Here is a 20,191-nt window from a genome sequence, read left to right on the forward strand (position 1 = left end):
GCCTATGGGGAAAACTCCGATGGTGGGGAGAAAGCCACAGCCTCAAAAGTGCCCCCCCAAACCTCCCCCTGCCTGGGTGCGGGGAGTGGGGGAAGAAGACCGGACCCCAAAATTCAAGGGGACCTCCTCGGCCCACCACTGCCGGGAACCATAACAATCCCACTTGGCAACGCGCATGCGCCATCTTGCTCAATAAAGGAAGGAAGCCGCCGATTGGGCGTTCTAGGGACTACGGCGATTGGCAGGAGGACCGCTTGGGGCGGTCTCTCCAGAGGAAACGGGCGGAGTTTCGCCCTTCCTAACTGGAAGAGCGTAACGACAGGGACACCCACCACTTCCGGAAACTAAACAGAGAAGAAGGAAGCTGACTGAATCGGCGGCAGAGGAGCCCGGATGATGCAGGTTTGGCGCAGGGGATGCTGGGAGTGGCAATCTGAATAGGTCTCTTTCGGGTCCGCAAGATGCGGAGGCTTCGGCCTGGGCCTCCCATGGGGGAAGGGGACGCAGCCGTGACCCGTCTCTCTCTTTCTCTCCCCTGCAGGAGGACGGAGGAGCCCGGCGGGGGAAGGAAGGAAGCGCCGCCCGAGAGGAGGAGGAGAGCGGGCCCCGCGGAGCAGCCCTGCCCGGTCCCAGCGCGGCTTCCCCGGGAGACGGCGGGGAAAGGCCGGGGGGCTCCGGGGCTGCCGGAGGGATGAGCCCAGGGGGAGCTCGGGAAAGGTGTCTGACTGAAGGGCGATGCGGGGAGGAGGAAACGGGCGGCGACCCCTTCCCAAAAGGATCTGGGGAGGAAGGAAAGAAATATGAATGCCCGGAATGTGGAAAATCCTTCAAAAGAAACGACCATCTTGAAAAACATCTAAGAATCCACTCAGGAGAAAAACCTCATAAATGCCTGGAGTGTGGAAAGAGTTTCAGTCAGTTGGGAAACCTTTCTAGACATGAAAAGATCCATTCCGGAGAGAAACCATACGAATGCTTGGAGTGTGGAAAGAGATTCAATCTGAGGGAAAGCCTTAATACACATCAAAGGATCCACACAGGAGAGAAACCACATAAATGCTTGGAATGTGGAAAGAGCTTCAGTGTGAGGGAAAGCCTTTACAGACATCTAAGCATCCACTCAGGAGAAAAGGAATATCAGTGCCGGGAATGTGAAAAATCCTTCAGAACAAATAATGATCTTGAAAACCATCTAAGAATCCACACAGGAGAGAAACCTCACAGATGCTTTGAGTGTGGGAAGAGCTTCAATCATATGAGCAGCTTCTATAGACATAAGAGAATCCATTTACGAAAAACGTATCAATGCTGGGAATGTGAAAAATCCTTCCAAACAATTCAAATCCTTGAAAAACATCTAAGAATCCACTCAGAAGAGAAACCGAATAAATGCCTGGAGGGGGGAGGGTCCTTTGAAAGACCCGGGAGTCCCCAAAGGATCCAGGAGGGAGGAAAGAAATATCAGTGCCCGGAATGTGAAAAAACCTTCAAGAGAAATGGACATCTCCAACTCCATCTAAGCATCCACTCAGGAGAAAAGGAATATCAATGCCCAGAATGTGAAAAATTCTTCAGAAGAAAAGACCATCTTCAAAGCCATCTAACAATCCACTCAGGAGAGAAACCTCATAAATGCATGGAGTGTGGAATGAGCTTCAATCACAGGAGCAGCTTTAGCAGGCATCAAAGAATCCACTTGGGAGAGAAACCAAATAATTGCTTGGAGTGTGGAAAGAACTTGAATGATGGGAGCAGCCCTTGTAGACATCAAACAGTCCAGTCAGGTGACAACCCGAATAAATGCCTGGAGTGTGGAAAGAGTTTCAATGATATGAGCAGCCTTTATAGACATAGAAGAACCCACTCAGCCGAAAAACCGTATAAATGTCTGGAGTGTGGAAAGACCTTTGGTCATTGGAGCAACCTTCATCTACATCAAAGGATCCACTCAGGAGAGAAACCGTATAAATGCCTGGAGTGTGGAGTGAGATTCTGTCAGAGGAGCAGCCTTTATAGACATAGAAGAATCCACTCAGGAGAAAAACCGTATAACTGTCTGGAATGTGGAAAAAGCTTCCGCCAGAAGACTAACCTTCATCTACATCAAAGGATCCATTCAGGAGAGGAACCGTATCAATGCCTGGACTGTGGAAAGAGGTTTATGGATGGTGGAAACTTCCGTAAACATCAAAGGATTCACACTGGAGAAAAACCATATAAATGCCTGGAATGTGGAAAGAGCTTCAATCACACAGGACACCTTATTACACATCAAAGAGTCCACTTAGGAGAGAAACAGGAAACCCGCCTGGGATGTGGAAAAAGCTTCAATGAGAAGAGAGCAGACGAAAGACTCGGGAATCCCCAAGGAATTCACGAGGGAGAAAAGAAATATCAATGCACAGAATGTGAAGAATCTTTCAAAACAAATAGAGGTCTTCTAAACCATCTGAGAATCCACACACCAGAGAAACCATTTAAATGTCTGGAGTGTGGAAAGTTCTTCACTCACAAGAGCACCCTCAATAGACATCAAATAAGCCACTCCGGACAGAAACTGCATACGTGCCTAGATTGTGGAAAGAGCTTCACTCGGAAGGGACGTCTTTATACACATCAAAGGATCCACACGGGAGAAAAACCATATAAATGCTTAGAGTGTGGAATGAGCTTTACTGACAGTGGAAATCTCCGCAAACATCAATGGACCCACACGGGAGAAAAACCTCATAAATGCCTCGAATGTGGAAAGTGTTTCAATATGAGAGGAACTATGTATAGACATCAAATGATTCACACAGGAGAAAAACCACATAAATGCCTCGAATGTGGAAAGTGTTTCAATATGAGAGGAACCCTGTATACACATCAAAGGATCCACACAGGAGAAAAACCACATAAATGTCTGCAGTGTGGAAAGAGCTTCAATCGGAGAGGAAACCTTTACATACATCAAAGAATCCACTCAGGAGACAAACCATATAAATGTCTAGAGTGTGGAAAGAGTTTCTCTGCAAACAGAAGTCTTTATAGGCATCAAAGAATCCACACAGGAGAAACATCACATACAGTGTTTCCCCCAAAATAGCCCTAGCCTGATTTTTAAGCGTCTGCCTAATATAAGCCCTACCCCCAAAAAATAACCCCTAGGGAAGGGAGATGGACATGGCCAGCACAGGAGGTGGCAAATCCATGTTGTATGATGGTGTCTGGCAGCAGCGGCAGCCCTCACAGCACAGGTGAGTTGATTTATCTGTGCAAGCAGCAGGTGGAAGCGGAGTTGGGGGGGGAGGCAGGGTTTCCCGTGCTTGCCGTAGGAACGCCGACAGTCTAACAGAGCAGCATTTGGCCGTGGAAGGCTCATCTTCACGCAGCGACACTGGCAGGAGACAGAGACAGAGGCGCAGGGAGTTTGTCAAGCAATCCCGATGCGCTGCACAGACCTTGAAAAAGCCTGCTGCGGGAGGCTCAACTTTTCATCTCTCAGCTTGCCTGCAGCTCACACAGCGCATCGAGGTCATCTTCCTTCCTTTGCACCTCTGCCAGGGTCGGCGTGGGAAGATGAGCCTCCCATGGCCGGCCACAGCTCCAGCCCAGCAACTCGTGGCATGCCGATGTGGTACAGCCCAATAGCCTGCCTTGCCCCCCACCTGTACTGCCACCTGCTGGTTACACAGGTAATCAACTGAAACACGGTAAATGCCTTGAGTGTGTGAAGAGCTTTACTAAGGATGCAAACCTCTGTCAACATCAAAGAATCCACACTAGAGAAAAATTCTATAAATGCCTGAAATGTGGAATGTGTTTCAATATGAGAGGAGCTCTCTTTGTAGACTTCAGATGATTCACACAGGAGAAAAACCATATAAATGCCTGAACTGTTGGAAAAGTTTCAGGTCAAAGCAGAACCTTTATTCACATCAATGTATCTACACACAAAAAATATAATTTTTTTAAAAAAGAAGTGGTTTGCTCTCTATTGTGTTTAATTTTGGTATAGTTGTCTCACTTTGTTCATTGAGTTTCCAAATGGAGTTGCTGCTAGATCCTTTTTCTTCTAGTAATTCATAGGATTTTACATTTGATAAATATACAGTCTGAGTAGTCTGTGGGAAAAAGCTCAAATATATAACATGTTTTGCAAGTCACTATAATGTGAGTCTCTCATGTCCATGATTTTTGTTTGTTAAATAATAAAAATGTCTAAAAACTTATTTTCCCTGTTGCAAAGTGTCAGTTTACAATAGTTTACAATAGTTCTTGACCCTGACATCATTCAGCCCATCTTGGAAGTAGCCAACCAGGATGTCTTGTGGCCAGGCAGTGAACCTGCAAGGCAGGTCACGAAACTTCCGGATGTACTCGGCCACTCCTCTCTATCCCTGGCTGATGGTCTTGATGCAACCTCCAGCTTCATGGTTGGCCAGGCGGGGGGTCCTTGAACCAATTGCAGAGCACACCATGAAGGGGTTGAAGTTTCTCAGCTCCAGGGTATCATCATTGTGGAGAGTGTTTCTCCACTGTGAAGTGGAGGGCCACGCTGACACATCTCACTTTGGCACCTTCCGTGGTTCTTTCCAGACCATACTCCTACATGTGGCTCCAAACCGGGGCCAAGAAGAACCCTGTTAAATTTCATGCCCCCCCAATGGTGTCTTATGAACGAACCCTCCTTCTTACCAGTGCTCACCACATGGAGGGTGGAAAGGGGAGAAACTATACAGATGCCTTGACTGTGGAAAGAGCTTTAGCTTAGTGGATATCTCTGACAACATCAAAGGATTCACATGGGAGGAAGACCATAAAGGTGCCTGAGTGTGGAAGGTCCTTCGGCTACAACAGCGTCACTAAAAATAATAGCATTTAGGCTTATATTCTGCCCCATGGCACTTCCTGTGGGCGGTTTAGAAAGTAAGCATTATACGTGATCCTTGAGCTATGACTGCAATTAAGCCCAACATTTATGTTAAGTGAGACATCTGATAAGGGAGTTTTGCCCCATTTTACAACCATTTTTGCCACTGAAGTTGATAAGTCAGTAATCTGGTTGTGAAGCAAATCTGGCTTCCCCATCGACTTTGCTGGTCAGAAGGTCGCAAAAGAGGATCACGGGACAGCAACGGTCATAAGTATGAACCAGTGTCCAAGCATCTGAAGTTTCTTCACATGATCGTGGGTATGCTACAGAGGTAAAACGGTCCCAAGTCACTTTTTTCAGTGCTGTTGTAACTATAAACGATCACTAAGTGAACTGTCGTAAGCCAAGGACTACCCACATTTCCATTTTGTCTCCAACAATTCTCTTTTTACCCGTCTTGAAAAGCATGGAGAGCTGAATCAGTACCGTCAGGCTCAAACTCCAGCCTGTGGGCAGTGTGCGTGTGCCTGCAATAATGCATTTTAACCACTCTGTTACCAGGACTAATGTCAGGGTTCCAAGGAACACCCCCAACGAAATAAAGCTGAGGCTTGAGGTTCCTCAAAGTTCCAATTTATTAGGGATGTCATGTTGGCACAGCTGGGAAAACCCGAAACTGAAAGCTTCCAGGTTTTCCACACCCAGTTGAGAGTTCACAGCCCTGCCCCACACCCACAAGTTCATCCCATTGTCCAATCAACTCTTCACACTCAATTGGATACAATCTTCAGGCAGGCTACATCACACGCAGGCAAAAGTCCTTGAATACGGAATGATGTTATGGCTAACTTTTTACCGCTCCAACAACCACCCCCTCCCAACTTCCCCAGCTAAAATATGTGGCAGTTAAGAAGCAAACAGAAAATTTGTCTTTCAAAACTGACAGCTTCTTAAAATGCTTCGTGATGAAATGCAGAAGGGTTTGTCAAGGGCTAAGAAAGTACCTGAATATTTATCCCAGATGTAATTACAGCTCAATAAGACTCAATAATAACTCTCACCCTTCACTGCCATCTCAATCTTTGTTAACTTGAGTGTCAGCCCAAACATTCAAGACTAAGTAAACCTCTGAACAGCACCATTTTACGATTCCCTTTACAGGTTGCTCTCGACGGACAACCACAATTGAGCCCAAAATTGATGTTGTTCAGTGAGAAATTGGTTAAGTGACTTTTGCCCCATTTTATGACTTTTCTTGTCACATTCGGGAAGTGAATCACTGCAAGGGTTAAATTAGTAACAAAAGTTGTTAAGTGAATCTGATTTCCCACTCTGCTTTGGTTGTGGGAAGGTCACAAAAGGTGATCACGTGACCCTGGGGCACTGCAACTGTCATAAAAATGGTCTAAAATGCTACAGCCAACATCAAAAACATCATTAAAAAAGGACACCAAAGAATGTTCTTTCTGCGCCAACTCAGGAAGCTCAAACTGCCCAAGGAGCTGCTGATCCAATTCTACAGAGGAATTATTGAGTCTGTCATTTGCACCTCTATAACTGTCTGGTTCGGTTCTGCAACCCAACAAGAAAAACACAGACTTCAGAGGATCATTAGAACTGCAGAAAAAATAATTGCTACCAACCTGCCTTCCATTGAGGACCTGTATACTGCACGAATCAAGAAGAGGGCCGTGAAAATATTTACAGACCCCTCGCATCCTGGACATAAACTGTTTCAACTCCTACCCTCAAAACGACGCTATAGAGCACTGCACACCAGAACAACTAGACTGTCAGCCTCCACTCCAATTTTCATATACTTTTGAATGACTATACCAGTAGATAGAATGTAAAATGTTTATTGTTTAAACTGTAAGGAAATGAGATGTGTCGGGGTGAGGGAGAGGAGCCTATTACTTATGTCGGCTGACATAACAGGTGGGAGGGATAATTAACTACTGAGTGTTATCATGGCTGTTCTAACCGACACTGCATTCCTAAGTTGACTGACATCCAGAGACCTGTGGAAGAAGATTACCACGAGGGGCCGTGAAGGAGTTGGCATTGGACCAGACCACCCTGACCTCCTGGAGGAGGAGGGACAATTGGGGGGATATGATATGTTAGCCATATTTTGTCTCAGTTCCAGCTTTGCTTGGCTGCTAACCAGACTGTAAAAGTAAAAGTACTTGTTTTCATTCCAAATGAAGTCAAGGTGAATTCTTTCCTTTTATATTGTCGGAGGTAGCTTGACATAGACACAAGAACAGTTTTTTCCCGAAGGCCATCACTCTGCTAAACAAATAATTCCCTCAACACTGTCAAACTATTTATTGAATCTGCACTACTATTAATCTTCTCATCGTTCCCATCACCCATCTCTTTCCACTTATGACTGTATGACTCTAACTTGTTGCTGGCAATCCTTATGATTTATATTGATATATTGACCATCAATTGTGTTGTAAATGTTGTACCTTGATGAACGTATCTTTTCTTTTATGTACACTGAGAGCATATGCACCAAGACAAATTCCTTGTGTGTCCAATCATACTTGGTCAATAAAAATTCTATTCTATTCTATTCTATTCTATAGGGCAATAATGTATAGGGTAATTCAGCTCTTTTCAGCTCCATTCTAAAGTGGGAGGGCTTGGGTTTAGTAGCAACCATCCCACATGATTAAAAGCTATCAAGAACTAATTAAAAGGAACAAGGAAGGGAGTGGGGTGTTCTCTGGAGCACATCTTCACCCAGCTTTCCTTTCCTAAGAAGGGAAATTGAACTGAGGAATTGGCATTTTCACCCTTGGAATAAAAGTCCGATAAATTTGCTACAGGGAAGCTTCCCCCGAGTCCAGGAGCCTTTCTGAAACCCAACCTACCCCTTTGGACGGCATCTTCATTCTAATAACTGGCAGTTTAGCCTGCATGGGTGAGGTCATAAAGCCATCAGAATTCCAATGGAGATGGCAGGTGCCTATCAAACCTCACTTGCTCCACCTTTTCTACACCCAACAATGCCAGGAATATGTCTGTAGGTGGTGACCACCTAAAACTGCCCATTTCTCCCCTTTTTTCTACAAAAGAGGAAGAAGAGGAGGTGCAGGGGGTGAGGGGCACCAGAAAGGCGGCGCGGGGGAGGAACAGGAGACGTAGGGGGCAACAAGGGAGGGGCAGGAGGTGGGGAAAGAAGGGAGGGGTGGGGAAGGAAAAAGGGTGGGGTCACCAGAAGGGCAAGAGGTGGGGAAGAAGAAGAGCAGGAAGGGGCTGGGGGAGAAAGAATAGATTAGAATAGGGCAGGGGTCTGCAAACTTGGCTCTTTTAAGACTTGCAGACTTCAACTCCCAGAGTTCCTCATCCAGCTTTGCTGGCTGAGGAACTCTGGGAGTTGAAGTCCGCAAGTCTTAAAAGAGCCAAGTTTGCAGACCCCTGGAATAGAGCAACCCAAACGACCCCCCTTAGGAGCTTTGCGGGCGGCAATCAGGACTCCCCCGCCCACACACACTTCGGTCTCCCTGCCGCACAACCCTGCGAGGTAGGCCGGGCGAAGGGAAGGCTGCAGCCCCTCTGCGAAAACGGACCAAGCGGAGGGGAGCGAACGAAGGTGGGGGGCGGAGGGCGGACAGGCCGCCCTGGAAGAGCCGCGGAGGGCGAAGGGAAAAAATTGGGAAGAGCCAGCAGCGAAGGGGCGGAGCCAAAGCGGGGGAGGAGCCCAGACGCCGAGTGCGAGGGCGTCACTCCAGTAAGGAGCGAGGGGCGGGGTTACAAAGCGGTCCCGCCAATGGGATGGCGTAGAAGGCGGCCGCATGCAAATATGCACCCGGTCCTTCAGAGAGAGTTTTCTTCTCAAGTTTCGCAATCGGAGGAATATACGGAAGCTACAGGGGAGGAGAGGAAGAGGCCACGCCCACAGATGCGCAATCTGAAGAGCGACGGAAGTAGGTTTGTGTTTTGGCGACAGTGGCTCACGGATGCAGGTAAGGCGCGGGGGCTGCTGGGAGTCGCTCTTCGGACAAGGGAGTCCTGGGAGGGAGGCCCGTGAGAGGCGGAGGCTTCGGCCTGGGCCTCCCCTGCGGGGAAGGGGACGCAGCCGTGACCCGCCTCTCTCTCTCTCTCCCCTGCAGGAGGACGGAGGAGCCCGGCGGGGGAAGGAAGGAAGCGCCGCCCGAGAGGAGGAGGAGAGCGGGCCCCGCGGAGCAGCCCTGCCCGGTCCCGGCGCGGCTTCCCCGGGAGACGGCGGGGAAAGGCCGGGGGGCTCCGGGGCTGCAGGAGGGCTGAGCCCAGGGGGAGGCCGGGAAAGGCGGCTGCCTGGAGGGCGATGCGGGGAGGAGGAAACGGGCGGAGACCCCGAGACGGTCCTGGAGGGCGGAGGCTCCTTCGGAAGACCCGGGAGGCCCCCGAGGATCCAGGAGGGAGGAAAGGAACATCAGTGCCCCGAATGTGGAAGATCCTTCAAAAGAAATGGAAATCTTGAAAACCATTTAAAAATCCACTCCGGAGAAAAGAAATATGAATGCCCAGAATGTGAAAAATCCTTCAAAAATAATAGAAATCTGAAAAACCATCTAAACATCCACTTAGAAGAGAAACCATTTAAATGCCAGGAGTGTGGAATCAGCTTCTATTATAGGAGCAGCTTCAATAGACATCTAAAAATCCATTCAGGAGAAAAACCTTATAAATGCCTGGAGTGTGGAAAGAGGTTCAGTCAGAGGAGCAGCCTTTATAAACATCAAAGGATCCATTGGAGAGAGAAACCAAATAAATGCCTGGAGGGCGGAGGCTCCTTTGGAAGACACCAGACTCCCCAAAGGATCCATGAGGAAGAAAAGAAATATCAGTGCCCGGAATGTGAAAAATCTTTCAAACGAAATGGAGATCTGGAAAGCCATCTAAGGATACACACAGGAGAAAAATCATATAAATGCCCAGAATGTGAAAAATCCTTCCAAACAAATAGACATTTTGAAAACCATCTAAAAAACCACTCAGTTGGAAACCCATATCAATGCATTGAGTGTGGAAAGAACTTCAGTCAGAGAGGAGATCTTAATCAACATCAAAGGATCCACACAGGAGAACAACCTTATAAATGCTTTGAGTGTGGAAAGAGCTTCCGTCAGAGGAGCAGTCATTATAGACATCAAAGGATCCACACAGGAGAAAAACCTCATAAATGCCTGGAGTGTGGAAAGAGCTTTAGTCATAGGAACAGCCTTTATGTACATCAAAGGATCCACACAGGAGAAAAACCTTATAAATGCCTGCAGTGTGGAAAGAGATTTACTGATGGTGGAAACCTTTACAAGCATCAAAGTATTCACACACGAGAAAAACCCTATAAATGCCTCAAGTGTGGAAAGAGTTTTACTATACTTGGACGCCTTCGTGACCATCAAAGAATTCACACTGGAGAGAAACCTTATACATGCATGGAATGTGAAAGCAGCTTCAGTAGTAAAACATCCCTATATAGCCATCAAAGGATTCACACAGGAGAAAAACCATATAAATGCCTGGAAAGTGGAAAAAACTTGAATCACACAGGACATCTTATCACACATCAAAGAGTCCACTTAGGAGAGAAACAGGAAAACCACCTGGGGTATGGAAACAGCTTCAGTGAGAGAATGGACAAAACACTCAACAATCCCCAAAGAATCCACGCAGGAGAAAAGAAATATCAATGCACAGAATGTGAAAAATCTTTCAAAACAAATGCATATCTTAAAAGCCATTTAAGAAGCCACAAAGCAGAGAAACCATTTAAATGTCTGGAGTGTGGAAAGTGCTTCACTCACAAGAGCACCCTCAATAGACATCAAATAAGCCACTCCGGACAGAAACTGCATAAGTGCCTAGATTGTGGGAAGAGCTTCACTCGGAAGGGACGTCTTTATACACATCAAAGAATCCACACGGGAGAAAAACCATATAAATGCTTGGAGTGTGGAATGAGCTTTACTGACAGTGGAAATCTCCACAAACATCAATGGATCCACACAGGAGAAAAACCTCATAAATGCCTGCTGTGTGGAAAGAGCTTCAGTCATAGGAGCACCCTTTATGTACATCAAAGGATTCACACAGGAGAAAAGCCACATAAATGCCTGGAGTGTGGAAAGAGTTTCAATCGGGCAGGAAACCTTTACATTCATCAAAGAATCCACACTGGACAGAAACCGTATCAATGCCTGGAGTGTGGAAAGAGCTTCAATCAGAGAGGAAACTTTTACATACATCAAAGAATCCACTCAGGAGAGAAACCCTATAAATGCCTGGAATGTGGAAAGGCTTTCAATAGGAAAGGAACTCTGTATGGACATCAAGGGATTCATACAGGAGAAAAATCACAGGAACGCCTGGAGTGTTGGGAAAGTTTCAGTTCAAAGCAGAATCTTTATTCACATGAAGGAATCCACACGAGGAAAACCATATGAATGCCTTGATTGTGGAAAGAGCTTTACTGATGTGGACATCTTCATCAACATCAAAGGATTCACATGGGGCGGGGGGGAGGAAATGCTACATATGCCTGAGTGTGCAAAGACCTTCAGTCTGATACATGTCTGAGTAATTGAATTAAACACAATGGAGATCAACTGAATAATTGGTTTAGTTAAGTTTGATTAGACACACAAGGAATTTTCTTCTTGTGCAGAAGTTCTCAGAGCACATGCAAAGCAATAGAATAATGATAGCAGAATAACAGCGGTGGAAGGGACCTTGGGAGGAGTTCGAGTCCAACCCCCCGCTCAAGCAGGAGACCCTCTACAGTTTGAAACAAGTGGCTATTCTCAAAAACATCTAATGATGAAGCACCCACAACTTCTGAAGGCAAGCTGTTCCACTGGTTAATTGTCAAATATTGGAAGAGTGCTATCGTGTCACCCCTTGTCCTCCTTATCTCTAGACTAGCCATATCCCGTTCCCCCAACCGTTCTTCATATGCTTGAGTCTCCAGCCCCTTAATCATCCTAGTTGCTCTTTGCACTGTTTCCAAAGTCTCAACAACTTTTTGTAATGTGGTGATCAAAACTGATTGTAGTATTTAAGTGCACCTTTTTTTATAAAGTGGTGCTAATATTTCAAGTGATGTTGATTCTACGCCTCTGTTTATACAACCCAGACTTTTTTTGGCTGCTGCTGGTCATTGCTTACTCCTATTTAAGTGATCGTCCACTAAGAGTCCAAGGTCCCTCTCACAATTACATTTTTTAAAACCAGGTTTTGCCTAATTGTACTTTGGTTTTTCTGCCCAGGTGTAAAACCTTGCTTGTTTCCACATTAAATTTCATGTTGTTGGATAAGGCCCATTGTGGGAGTTTGTCATCTATCTGGATCTTGAGCCTGTAATTTAGGGTGCTGGCTATTCCTACCTGCTTAGTAAATTCGATGAGTCCCACGTCTATTCCATTTAAGTCGTTTATGAAGATATTGAAGAGTCCTGGGCCTAAAACGGAACCTTCTGGTACCCCCCTGCTTCCTTCCCTCCATGTAGATGGATTACCACTAAGGACCAGCCCTTGAGTGCAGTTTGTCAGCCAGTTACAAATCCATCCATCCAACCCAGTCATGCCGTTTCAGTAATAGCAACTATATCATATGTACCTTCGTGTATTAGTATTTCAAGTTCACCCTCTCTATTGAGCGTTCGTAGATAGGCATTTGAGTCCTTTATGAGTCTTGGGTGTGTTTCTTATACCTCCTGCTTTGTATCTGGGTTTTCCATTATTTCCATCCCTCTCCACTGTTTTTCCTTTTTTTCTTTTTCTTTCTTTTTACTCTCTACGTCATTATTTGACTGGTTACCCAGTAGTTTTTGCTTGGAATCAGGTTTTATAGGTATTGAGGATTGGACCACCTCCCCCCTCAAGTTTCTACCTTCGAAATAACTTTTTCAATCGTACATGCTAGGCATTTCAACTGGCTGAAATTGTACCTTTTCACAACAGATTTATGTGATTCCTTTTCCCATGCAAATGTTCTCCTTTTAACACAATGCCCTTTTCAATAGTTATGCTTAATATTATGGGATGTTTATTTATTTATTTATTTATTTATTTTTCAAATTTTTATATTGCCCTTCTCCGAGGACTCAGGGCAGTGTACAGCACAAATAAAACATAAATACCAAAAAAGTTAAAATACAATATTAGTTAAAAATCTGATTCAATACGCTAAGTAATTAAAATAGACATATAAAATTCTAAAAGCCCCATCTTGGTCGTCCAAGAATCTCCTGGCATTCAGGGGCTTTGCTCCCCAGGTTTCTGGTTGGGAGACCCTTCTTTCTGAAGCTGGGATGGCTTGGATGCTACTGTACCAGGCGCCCTGCTGCATGGCCACCTCCCTGCCCGAGCTGGGTTGGCAGTGGAGCTCTCCAGGCTGATGGTCCGGGGGGGCTTCCGTTTGCCATCCCTGGCTCCAGAAGCAATCTAAGAGATCATGGCACTCATGGGCCCATCCCAGATCGTCTCAGCCCCGACTCAGAACAGTGGTTGTCACACACTGGTTAGCAGATCAATGGCAATGTGACCTAGTGGGGAATCCACTGTTATCCCCAGTCAAGGTCAGATCATGACTTGGTGGCTGTGAGATTCTGTTATGCCGCTCTACCCCTTCTGCAGGCAGACTGGACCCATTCGTATGGTCTTACTCCAGTGACTGATGGACCCAATGGGTTACAGAGCAGTGGTGGGTTGCTACTGGTTCACACCGGTTCGGGAGAACTGGTAATAAAAAAATGTAGTTGCCCGCAGAACCGGTAGTAATAGCTGGCTGGCCACACCCCCTCACTAGTCGCTTGCCCTGGCCGCCATGTTCGTCGCTGCCATGTTCTTCACGCACAAGCCTCACATTGCCTTGCAAGTCCAATGAGATGCACATGCGCAAAGAACATGGCGGCGACAGCATATTTCTCTGCTGGCACTTTTTTGCAGCCTGCAGAGAAAGCGGCTTTCCAGCAGTGGTTGAAAACTCAGCTCGCCTTCCTGACTCTGGACCAGCTGCCGAGGAATGTAAGCAGCCGTTGCCACCACCATTGTTGCCACCGCCACCACCTGCAGCTCCCCGCCTGAAGCTCCCATTCTGGATGCCACCATCGCTGTTAAGCACTTTTTCTCGGGCCTCCTGATCTCACTCTCCTAGACTTTGAAGGAGGGAGGGAGGGAAAGAGAGGGAGAGAGAGAGAAAGAAAGAAAGAAAGTGAGAGAAGAAAGAGAAAGAGAAGGAAAGAGAAGAAGAGAAATAAAGGAAGAGACAAGAAAGAGAGAAAAGAAAGAATGAAAGAGAAAAAAAGGGAGAGACAAGAAAAAAGAAAGGAAAGGGAGAGAGAGAAAAAATGAAAGAAAAAGAGAGACGAAAGAAAGCGAAAGAAAGAAAAAGAGACAAAGGAGAGGGAGAGAAAACAGAATGATAGAAAGAGAGACAAAGAAAAAGAGAAAGAAAGAAAAGAGAGAGACAAGAAAAAGAAAGAAAAGAGAGACAAAGAAAAAGAGAAAGGAAGGGAGAGAAAGAGATAAAGAAGAAAGAGAAAGGAACAGAGAGAGAAAGAAGAGGAAGGACCACAAACCCTGGCACTAGACTTGGCTTCAGAAGACACTTTGAAAGCAATCTAAAGCTGAAGGGACCTTAGAGGCCATCTAATCCAATCCCCTGCTCCAGCAGGAAACCTTACATCGTCTACATTATTTTGGTGCCTCTAACAGAGAGGAAAATTGCCAGAAAGGAGAGTTTACTAGGACAAGGCTGCCATGCAGAGGGAGGCAGATAGTCCTTCACGTATGACCAGAATTGAGCCCAAAATTTTGGTTGCTAAGCAAGAGCGTTGTTAAGTGAGTTTCACCACATTTTACTCAATCCAGGATCTCTCCTGGCTCTAACAGTCACATGCAAGTTAAGGAAGAACATCTGAAGGTGTTTGTAATGTTCTAAATGTACAGAAGTTATAGTGAAATGTGTGGCAGAAAGTGGACTCTGGGTGTGTTTTTCCAAATGTAGTAAGTGAGGATGAATGTCTATAGTTTTAGAAGAGGGGTGTGTGTGTGTGTACAGTATATATATCCATAGTAGATAATGTATCTTCTTGTGTGCCTATACACTCTGTACTATGTAATATGTATCTACACATATGGCATATATACCTAGGATTTAATGGTATATTTTGCATGTTCAGTCGGAGTAAATAAAGACAAGGAAATTGTATCTCCTTGAGACCTGCCAGGTGAGGAGAGGCCAGGCACTCTAACCTTTGACCTGACATCAAGTTGGCCACGCCCACCCAGTCACATGACCACCAAGCCACACCCACAAAATAAGCCACACCCACAGAACCTGTTGTAAAAAAATTTAGAACCCTCCTGTTAGAGGGAACTGGGGAAACTCGGGGGGGGGGGGGATGAAGGGAAGGGGGGGGCTTGCCACATGTCCTGGAACTGAAGGGCAGCCAAAGAGGCAACTGGATTTTCTGATTTTCCTTTGAAGGCGTTTCGCTTCTCATCCAAAAAGTTCTTTGGTACTAAAGAACTGAAGAAGCTTCTTGGATGACAAGTGAAACATCTTCAAAGAAAAGCTATTAAATTCCAGTTGCCTCTTGAAAAAGCACTTTTGGGATAAGATCTCCTGCTCCAGCATGGGTTGGACTAGAAGACCTCCAAGGTCCCTTCCAGCTCGGTTGTTCTTATTCTCTTAGCTGACAAGGGAAGGAACAGTAACAGAGTTGGGAAGGGACCTTGGAGGTCATCTAGTCCAACCCCCTGCTCACCCAGGAGAACTATACTAGGGATTTGGAACTTCCTACATACGTCCAGGATCCTCTCAGGGAAGTTTCAAAGAGGTTCTCTGGGATATCCAAGGGCAGGAAATTTGGGGGATCAGCCCATTTATTTTATTACATTTGGAGAAAAGCCCAACTCCCAGAGACTCTGAGTGGCTTACAAAAGAGAAAAATAAAACAGAAAAAAATATGTAAAAAACATTTTGGGCAAAGCACTTATTGTATTGAAAATGAAATCTTCCCCCCACCCCGGCTCAACCAACAGCCTAACTGGCCAGCCCAGGAGCAAAGCCCCCTCCTCAAAGATTTGTGCACCTTTGTCGGGTGAGCCATGCGATTCTTGGGGTGATGCTGTTACAGGGGGGACATGTCTGCAGCTCTCTTGGGAGCAACACCTAAGCAATCAGCCATCATTGCTTTTGCCATTTGCCTTTCCAAATCCAGTCCCTGCCATGCTCCTAGGGCTAAACGGACTGGACTCTCAATTAACTTTTTCCCAGATCAAATGTTCAGTCAGCTGAGCAGACAAACCATAGTCAAACTCAACAAATTGTATCTTCACAAACAACTTCCAGGCATTTTCTGTGCAGCAACACAGGTTGACCTGGTCCTTAAAAAAAAACAACTTTCCAGTGCTAGACAGCATCTCTTGCATTTCCTGGTGGTCCCCCATCCAATCACCCATTAATCCTGTTTGGGTTCCCAGATCAGCCAAGGTTGTCGAGATACAGACGGAGAGTCATCTGGCTGGAGAAGGTCCCCAGTTGGAATTTTCAGGTGAGTCCATGCAATAAGCGTCACAGGCAAGGGAAGCCCCCGCACATTTGCACGGGCTGCTCAGTTTGGCTAATAGTCCAGGGGTCTGCAAACTTGGCTCTTTTAAGACTTGTGGACTTCAACTCCCAGAGTTCCTCAGCCAGCTTTACTGTGGGAGCAAAGGAACTCTGGGAGTTGAAGATCAGAAGTCTTAAAAGAGCCAAGTTTGCAGACCCCTGGGCTAGTCTATGCCAGGATAAATTGGCTTGCACTGGGGTCTGGATGGGCAAACCCAGGAGTGGGGAAGCAGGTCGTGTGAACAAGGCATCGGGTTGCACTGCTTCCTCCTTCAGGTCGTTCTAAGCTAGGTGACCCCCGCCCCGTTCATCCCTTCCCTTTCCCAGCTGACGGCACAGGGTACAAATGATGCCCGCAACCTCGCGCTATTCCGCCAGCTGCCAAAATGGCGCTCTCGACCTCCCTCCCTCCTTGTTCCGCCAGCTGCCAAGATGAGTAACAGAGTTGGAAGGGACCGTGGAGGTCATCTAGTCGAACCCCCTGATCACCCAGGAGACCTATACTAGGGATTCTGACGTTCCTACATAGATCTGAAAACACCTTGAGGACCTCACTGGGTTCCAGCATCAGATTACAACAGCTATTTACTGCAAAAACAAGAACAGGTAAATGATCTCAAATCTTAAAAATTGCTCTTTTGGTGACATGGCCGGGACATAAAAGTTGAAAAACTTATGGAGTTGCTGGCTCAGGATCCCCTCCCAGCCGAGGAGAAGCTGCAGTGCAAGAGAGCCGCAGGACCAGGAACCCCTCCAGCCTTTGGGGTGCAAGGCGGTGGGGGTCCTCCAGCTCTTCAGGGGAGGGGGGCAGAGCTGGGGGGGCTGCCAGGGCCCCAACCTCCCGAGGGGCCACGCAGGGAAAGCTTCGCCTTCCGGGAGGCTTCGGCCTCAGGGGGTCAGCAGAGGCCTCAGGGGGCCACATATTCAGGGGGGGTCCTGGAGGGGATTCCCCCCCTGCAGATGGGCAAAGGGGGCTTTGGGGGGGTCAGGAGCTGCAGGGAGGAGCCTGGCCGGAGCCCCCCAGGAGGAAGCGGAGCCCCTTCAGCCCCGCCTGCCTGGGGGCCCCCCAACCCCCCCCCCCGCCTTGCCGAGGGAAGGACCCTGGATGGGGGAGGGGAGGGAGGGGGAGGGTCGCAGCCCCACAAAGGCCTCGGACCTCCGCCTGCCTGAATCCGGGGCGGGGAGGCGGGAGAACAGCGGACCCCCAAATTCAAGGGGAGCCCCCCGCCTCAGCTCCGCCCGGGACCAGAACAACCCCCGGAACCGCGCAGGCGCCCTCTGGCTCGTTGGGGGAAGGCGGACGCCGATTGGTCGCTCTGGGGAGGGCGGCGATTGGCAGGAGGACTCCTTGGGGCGGTTCCTCCACAGGAAGAGGCGGAACTTCTGGACGAAAAAAGGCCGCGAAGCCTCCACTTCCGGAAACGAAACGGGCAACAGAGAAGCTTCCTGTATCGGCGACAGAAAAGCCCGGATGATGCAGGTTTGGCGCAGTGAATGCTGGGAGTTGCAGTCCAGGAGGGTCTCTTTCGGGTCCTCTTGAGGCGGAGGCTTCGGCCTTGGCCTCCCCTACGGGGAAGGGGACGCAGCCGTGACCCGCCTCTCTCTCTCTCTCTCCCCTGCAGGAGGACGGAGGAGCCCGGCGGGGGAAGGAAGGAAGCGCCGCCCGAGAGGAGGAGGAGGAGGAGAAGAACGGGCCCCGCGGAGCAGCCCTGCCCGGTCCCGGCGCGGCTTCCCCGGGAGACGGCGGGGAAAGGCCGGGGGGCTCCGGGGCTGCCGGAGGGATGAGCCCAGGGGGAGCCCGGGAAAGGCGGCTGCCTGGAGGGCGATGCGGGGAGGAGGAAACGGGCGGAGACCCCGAGACGGTCCTGGAGGGCGGAGGCTCCTTCGGAAGACCCGGGAGGCCCCCAAGGATCCAGGAGGGAGGAAAGGAACATCAGTGCCCAGAATGTGGAAAATCCTTCAAAACAAATGACTATCTTGAAAGCCATCGAAGGAACCACACAGGAGAAAAACAATATAAATGCCTGGAGTGTGGAAAGAGTTTCAATCGGAGCAGCAGCCTTTATAGACATCAAAGGATCCACTTGGGAGAGAACCTGAATAAATGCCTGGAGGATGGACGGACCTTCAGAAGATGCGAGACTCCCCAAAGGATTCAGGAGGGAGGAAAGGAATATCAGTGCCCAGAATGTGAAAAATCCTTCAAAAGAAATGGAGATCTTCAAAGGCATCGAAGGATCCATTCAGGAGAAAAACCTCATAAATGCCTTGAATGTGGAAAGAGCTTCAGTCAGAGGGGAAACCTTTATGTACATCAAAGGATCCACTTGGGAGAAAAACTGAATAAATGCCTGGAGGACGGACGGGCTTTCGGAAGACACTGGAATTCCCAAAGGATTCAGGAGGGAGGGAGGGAATTTCACTGCCCAGAATGTGAAAAATCCTTCAGAACAAATGCCCATCTTAAAAGCCATCTAAGGATCCACTCAGGAGAAAAACCTTATAAATGCTTTGAGTGTGGAAAGAGCTTCAGTGAGAGGAGCACCTGTGATAGACATCAAAGAATCCACACGGGAGAAAAACCATATAAATGCCTGGAGTGTGGAAAGAGTTTCAGTTATAGGCCCAACTATAATAGACATCAAAGGATCCACTCAGGAGAAAAACCTTATAAATGCTTTGAGTGTGGAAAGAGCTTCAATCGGAGCAGCCACCTTTATGGACATCAAAGGATCCACTCGGGAGAAAAACCATATAAATGCCTGGAGTGTGGAAAGAGTTTCAGTCATAAGACCAGTTATAAGAGACATCAAACGATCCACTCGGGAGAAAAACCTCATAAATGCTTTGAGTGTGGAAAGAGCTTCAGTCGGAGCAGCACCCTTTATAAACATCTAAGGATCCACTTGGGAGAGAAGCCAAATAAATGCCTGGAAGGCGGAGGGTCCTTTCGAAGACCCAGGAGGCCCCGAAGGATTCAGGAGGGAGGAAAGGAATATCAGTGCCTAGAATGTGGAAAATCGTTCAAAAGAAACCACCATCTTCAGAGCCATCTAAGGATCCACTCAGGAGAAAAACCTCATAAATGCCTGGAATGTGGAAAGAGCTTCAGTCAAAGAAGCAATCTTTATATACATCAAAGGATCCACTCAGGAGAGAAACCTCATAAATGCCTGGAATGTGGAAAGAACTTCGGTCAAAGCAGCAACCTTTATAGACATCAAAGGATCCATTTTGGAGAGAAATGGGGAGGACGGACGGGCTTTCAGAAGATGGAGGACGGACGGGCTTTCAGAAGATGCGGGAGGCCCCGGAGGATCCAGGAGGGAGGAAAGGAATATCAGTGCCCAAAAATCCTTCAAAACAAATGACTATCTTAAAAGCCATCTGAGGATCCACTCAGGAGAAAAACCTTATAAATGCTTTTGAGTGTGGAAAGAGCTTCAGTCACTGACTCCGAAGGCAGCTGGGAAATATCAGACGGCCCTGGTTCTATCTCTGTTTCCGATGCAGAGCATCCATCAGAGCCTTCCCCCGAGTTCAGGAGTGGCCCAAATTCCTCCCCAACCTCCTCATCGTCCGAGTCTGCCGCCGGTTCTGCCGACCGCTGGCATCACAGCACAATGCTGGATTGTGACTTCTTTTGAAAAACTACTAATGAATGCTGTTTTATAGGGGTCTGCATATTTTCTTGTAAATTGGTCTTCCGCTTTACGTTCA

General features: G+C 47.6%; 2 protein-coding genes across 4 annotated transcripts in view; both read left to right on the forward strand.

Moving 5' to 3' along the window:
• LOC131186287 (zinc finger protein 271-like) lies at positions 1-11,957 on the forward strand. Of its 3 annotated transcripts, XM_058159728.1 has the most exons (3): positions 24-402; positions 542-592; positions 9,031-11,957. In XM_058159728.1, exons 1-3 carry the CDS (start codon positions 394-396, stop codon positions 11,299-11,301), a joined length of 2,331 nt encoding a protein of 776 aa, XP_058015711.1. In that variant the 5' UTR covers positions 24-393; the 3' UTR covers positions 11,302-11,957. The 3 variants fall into 3 exon arrangements, with proteins under 3 accessions (XP_058015709.1, XP_058015711.1, XP_058015710.1); XM_058159726.1 differs by lacking the exon at positions 9,031-11,957 and having other exon boundaries at positions 1-402; positions 542-4,335; XM_058159727.1 differs by lacking the exon at positions 542-592 and having other exon boundaries at positions 271-463; positions 8,907-11,957.
• LOC131186293 (zinc finger protein 883-like) overlaps positions 8,670-20,191 on the forward strand; it is a 26,570-nt gene continuing 15,048 nt past the window's right edge. Inside the window, exon 1 of the mRNA XM_058159735.1 lies at positions 8,670-8,838. Coding sequence (XP_058015718.1) covers positions 8,833-8,838 — 6 coding nt within the window. The 5' untranslated portion in view covers positions 8,670-8,832. The remainder of the gene's footprint in view (positions 8,839-20,191) is intronic.

This window comes from Ahaetulla prasina, chromosome 16, assembly GCF_028640845.1.
Source record: "Ahaetulla prasina isolate Xishuangbanna chromosome 16, ASM2864084v1, whole genome shotgun sequence".
NCBI lineage: Eukaryota > Metazoa > Chordata > Lepidosauria > Squamata > Colubridae > Ahaetulla > Ahaetulla prasina.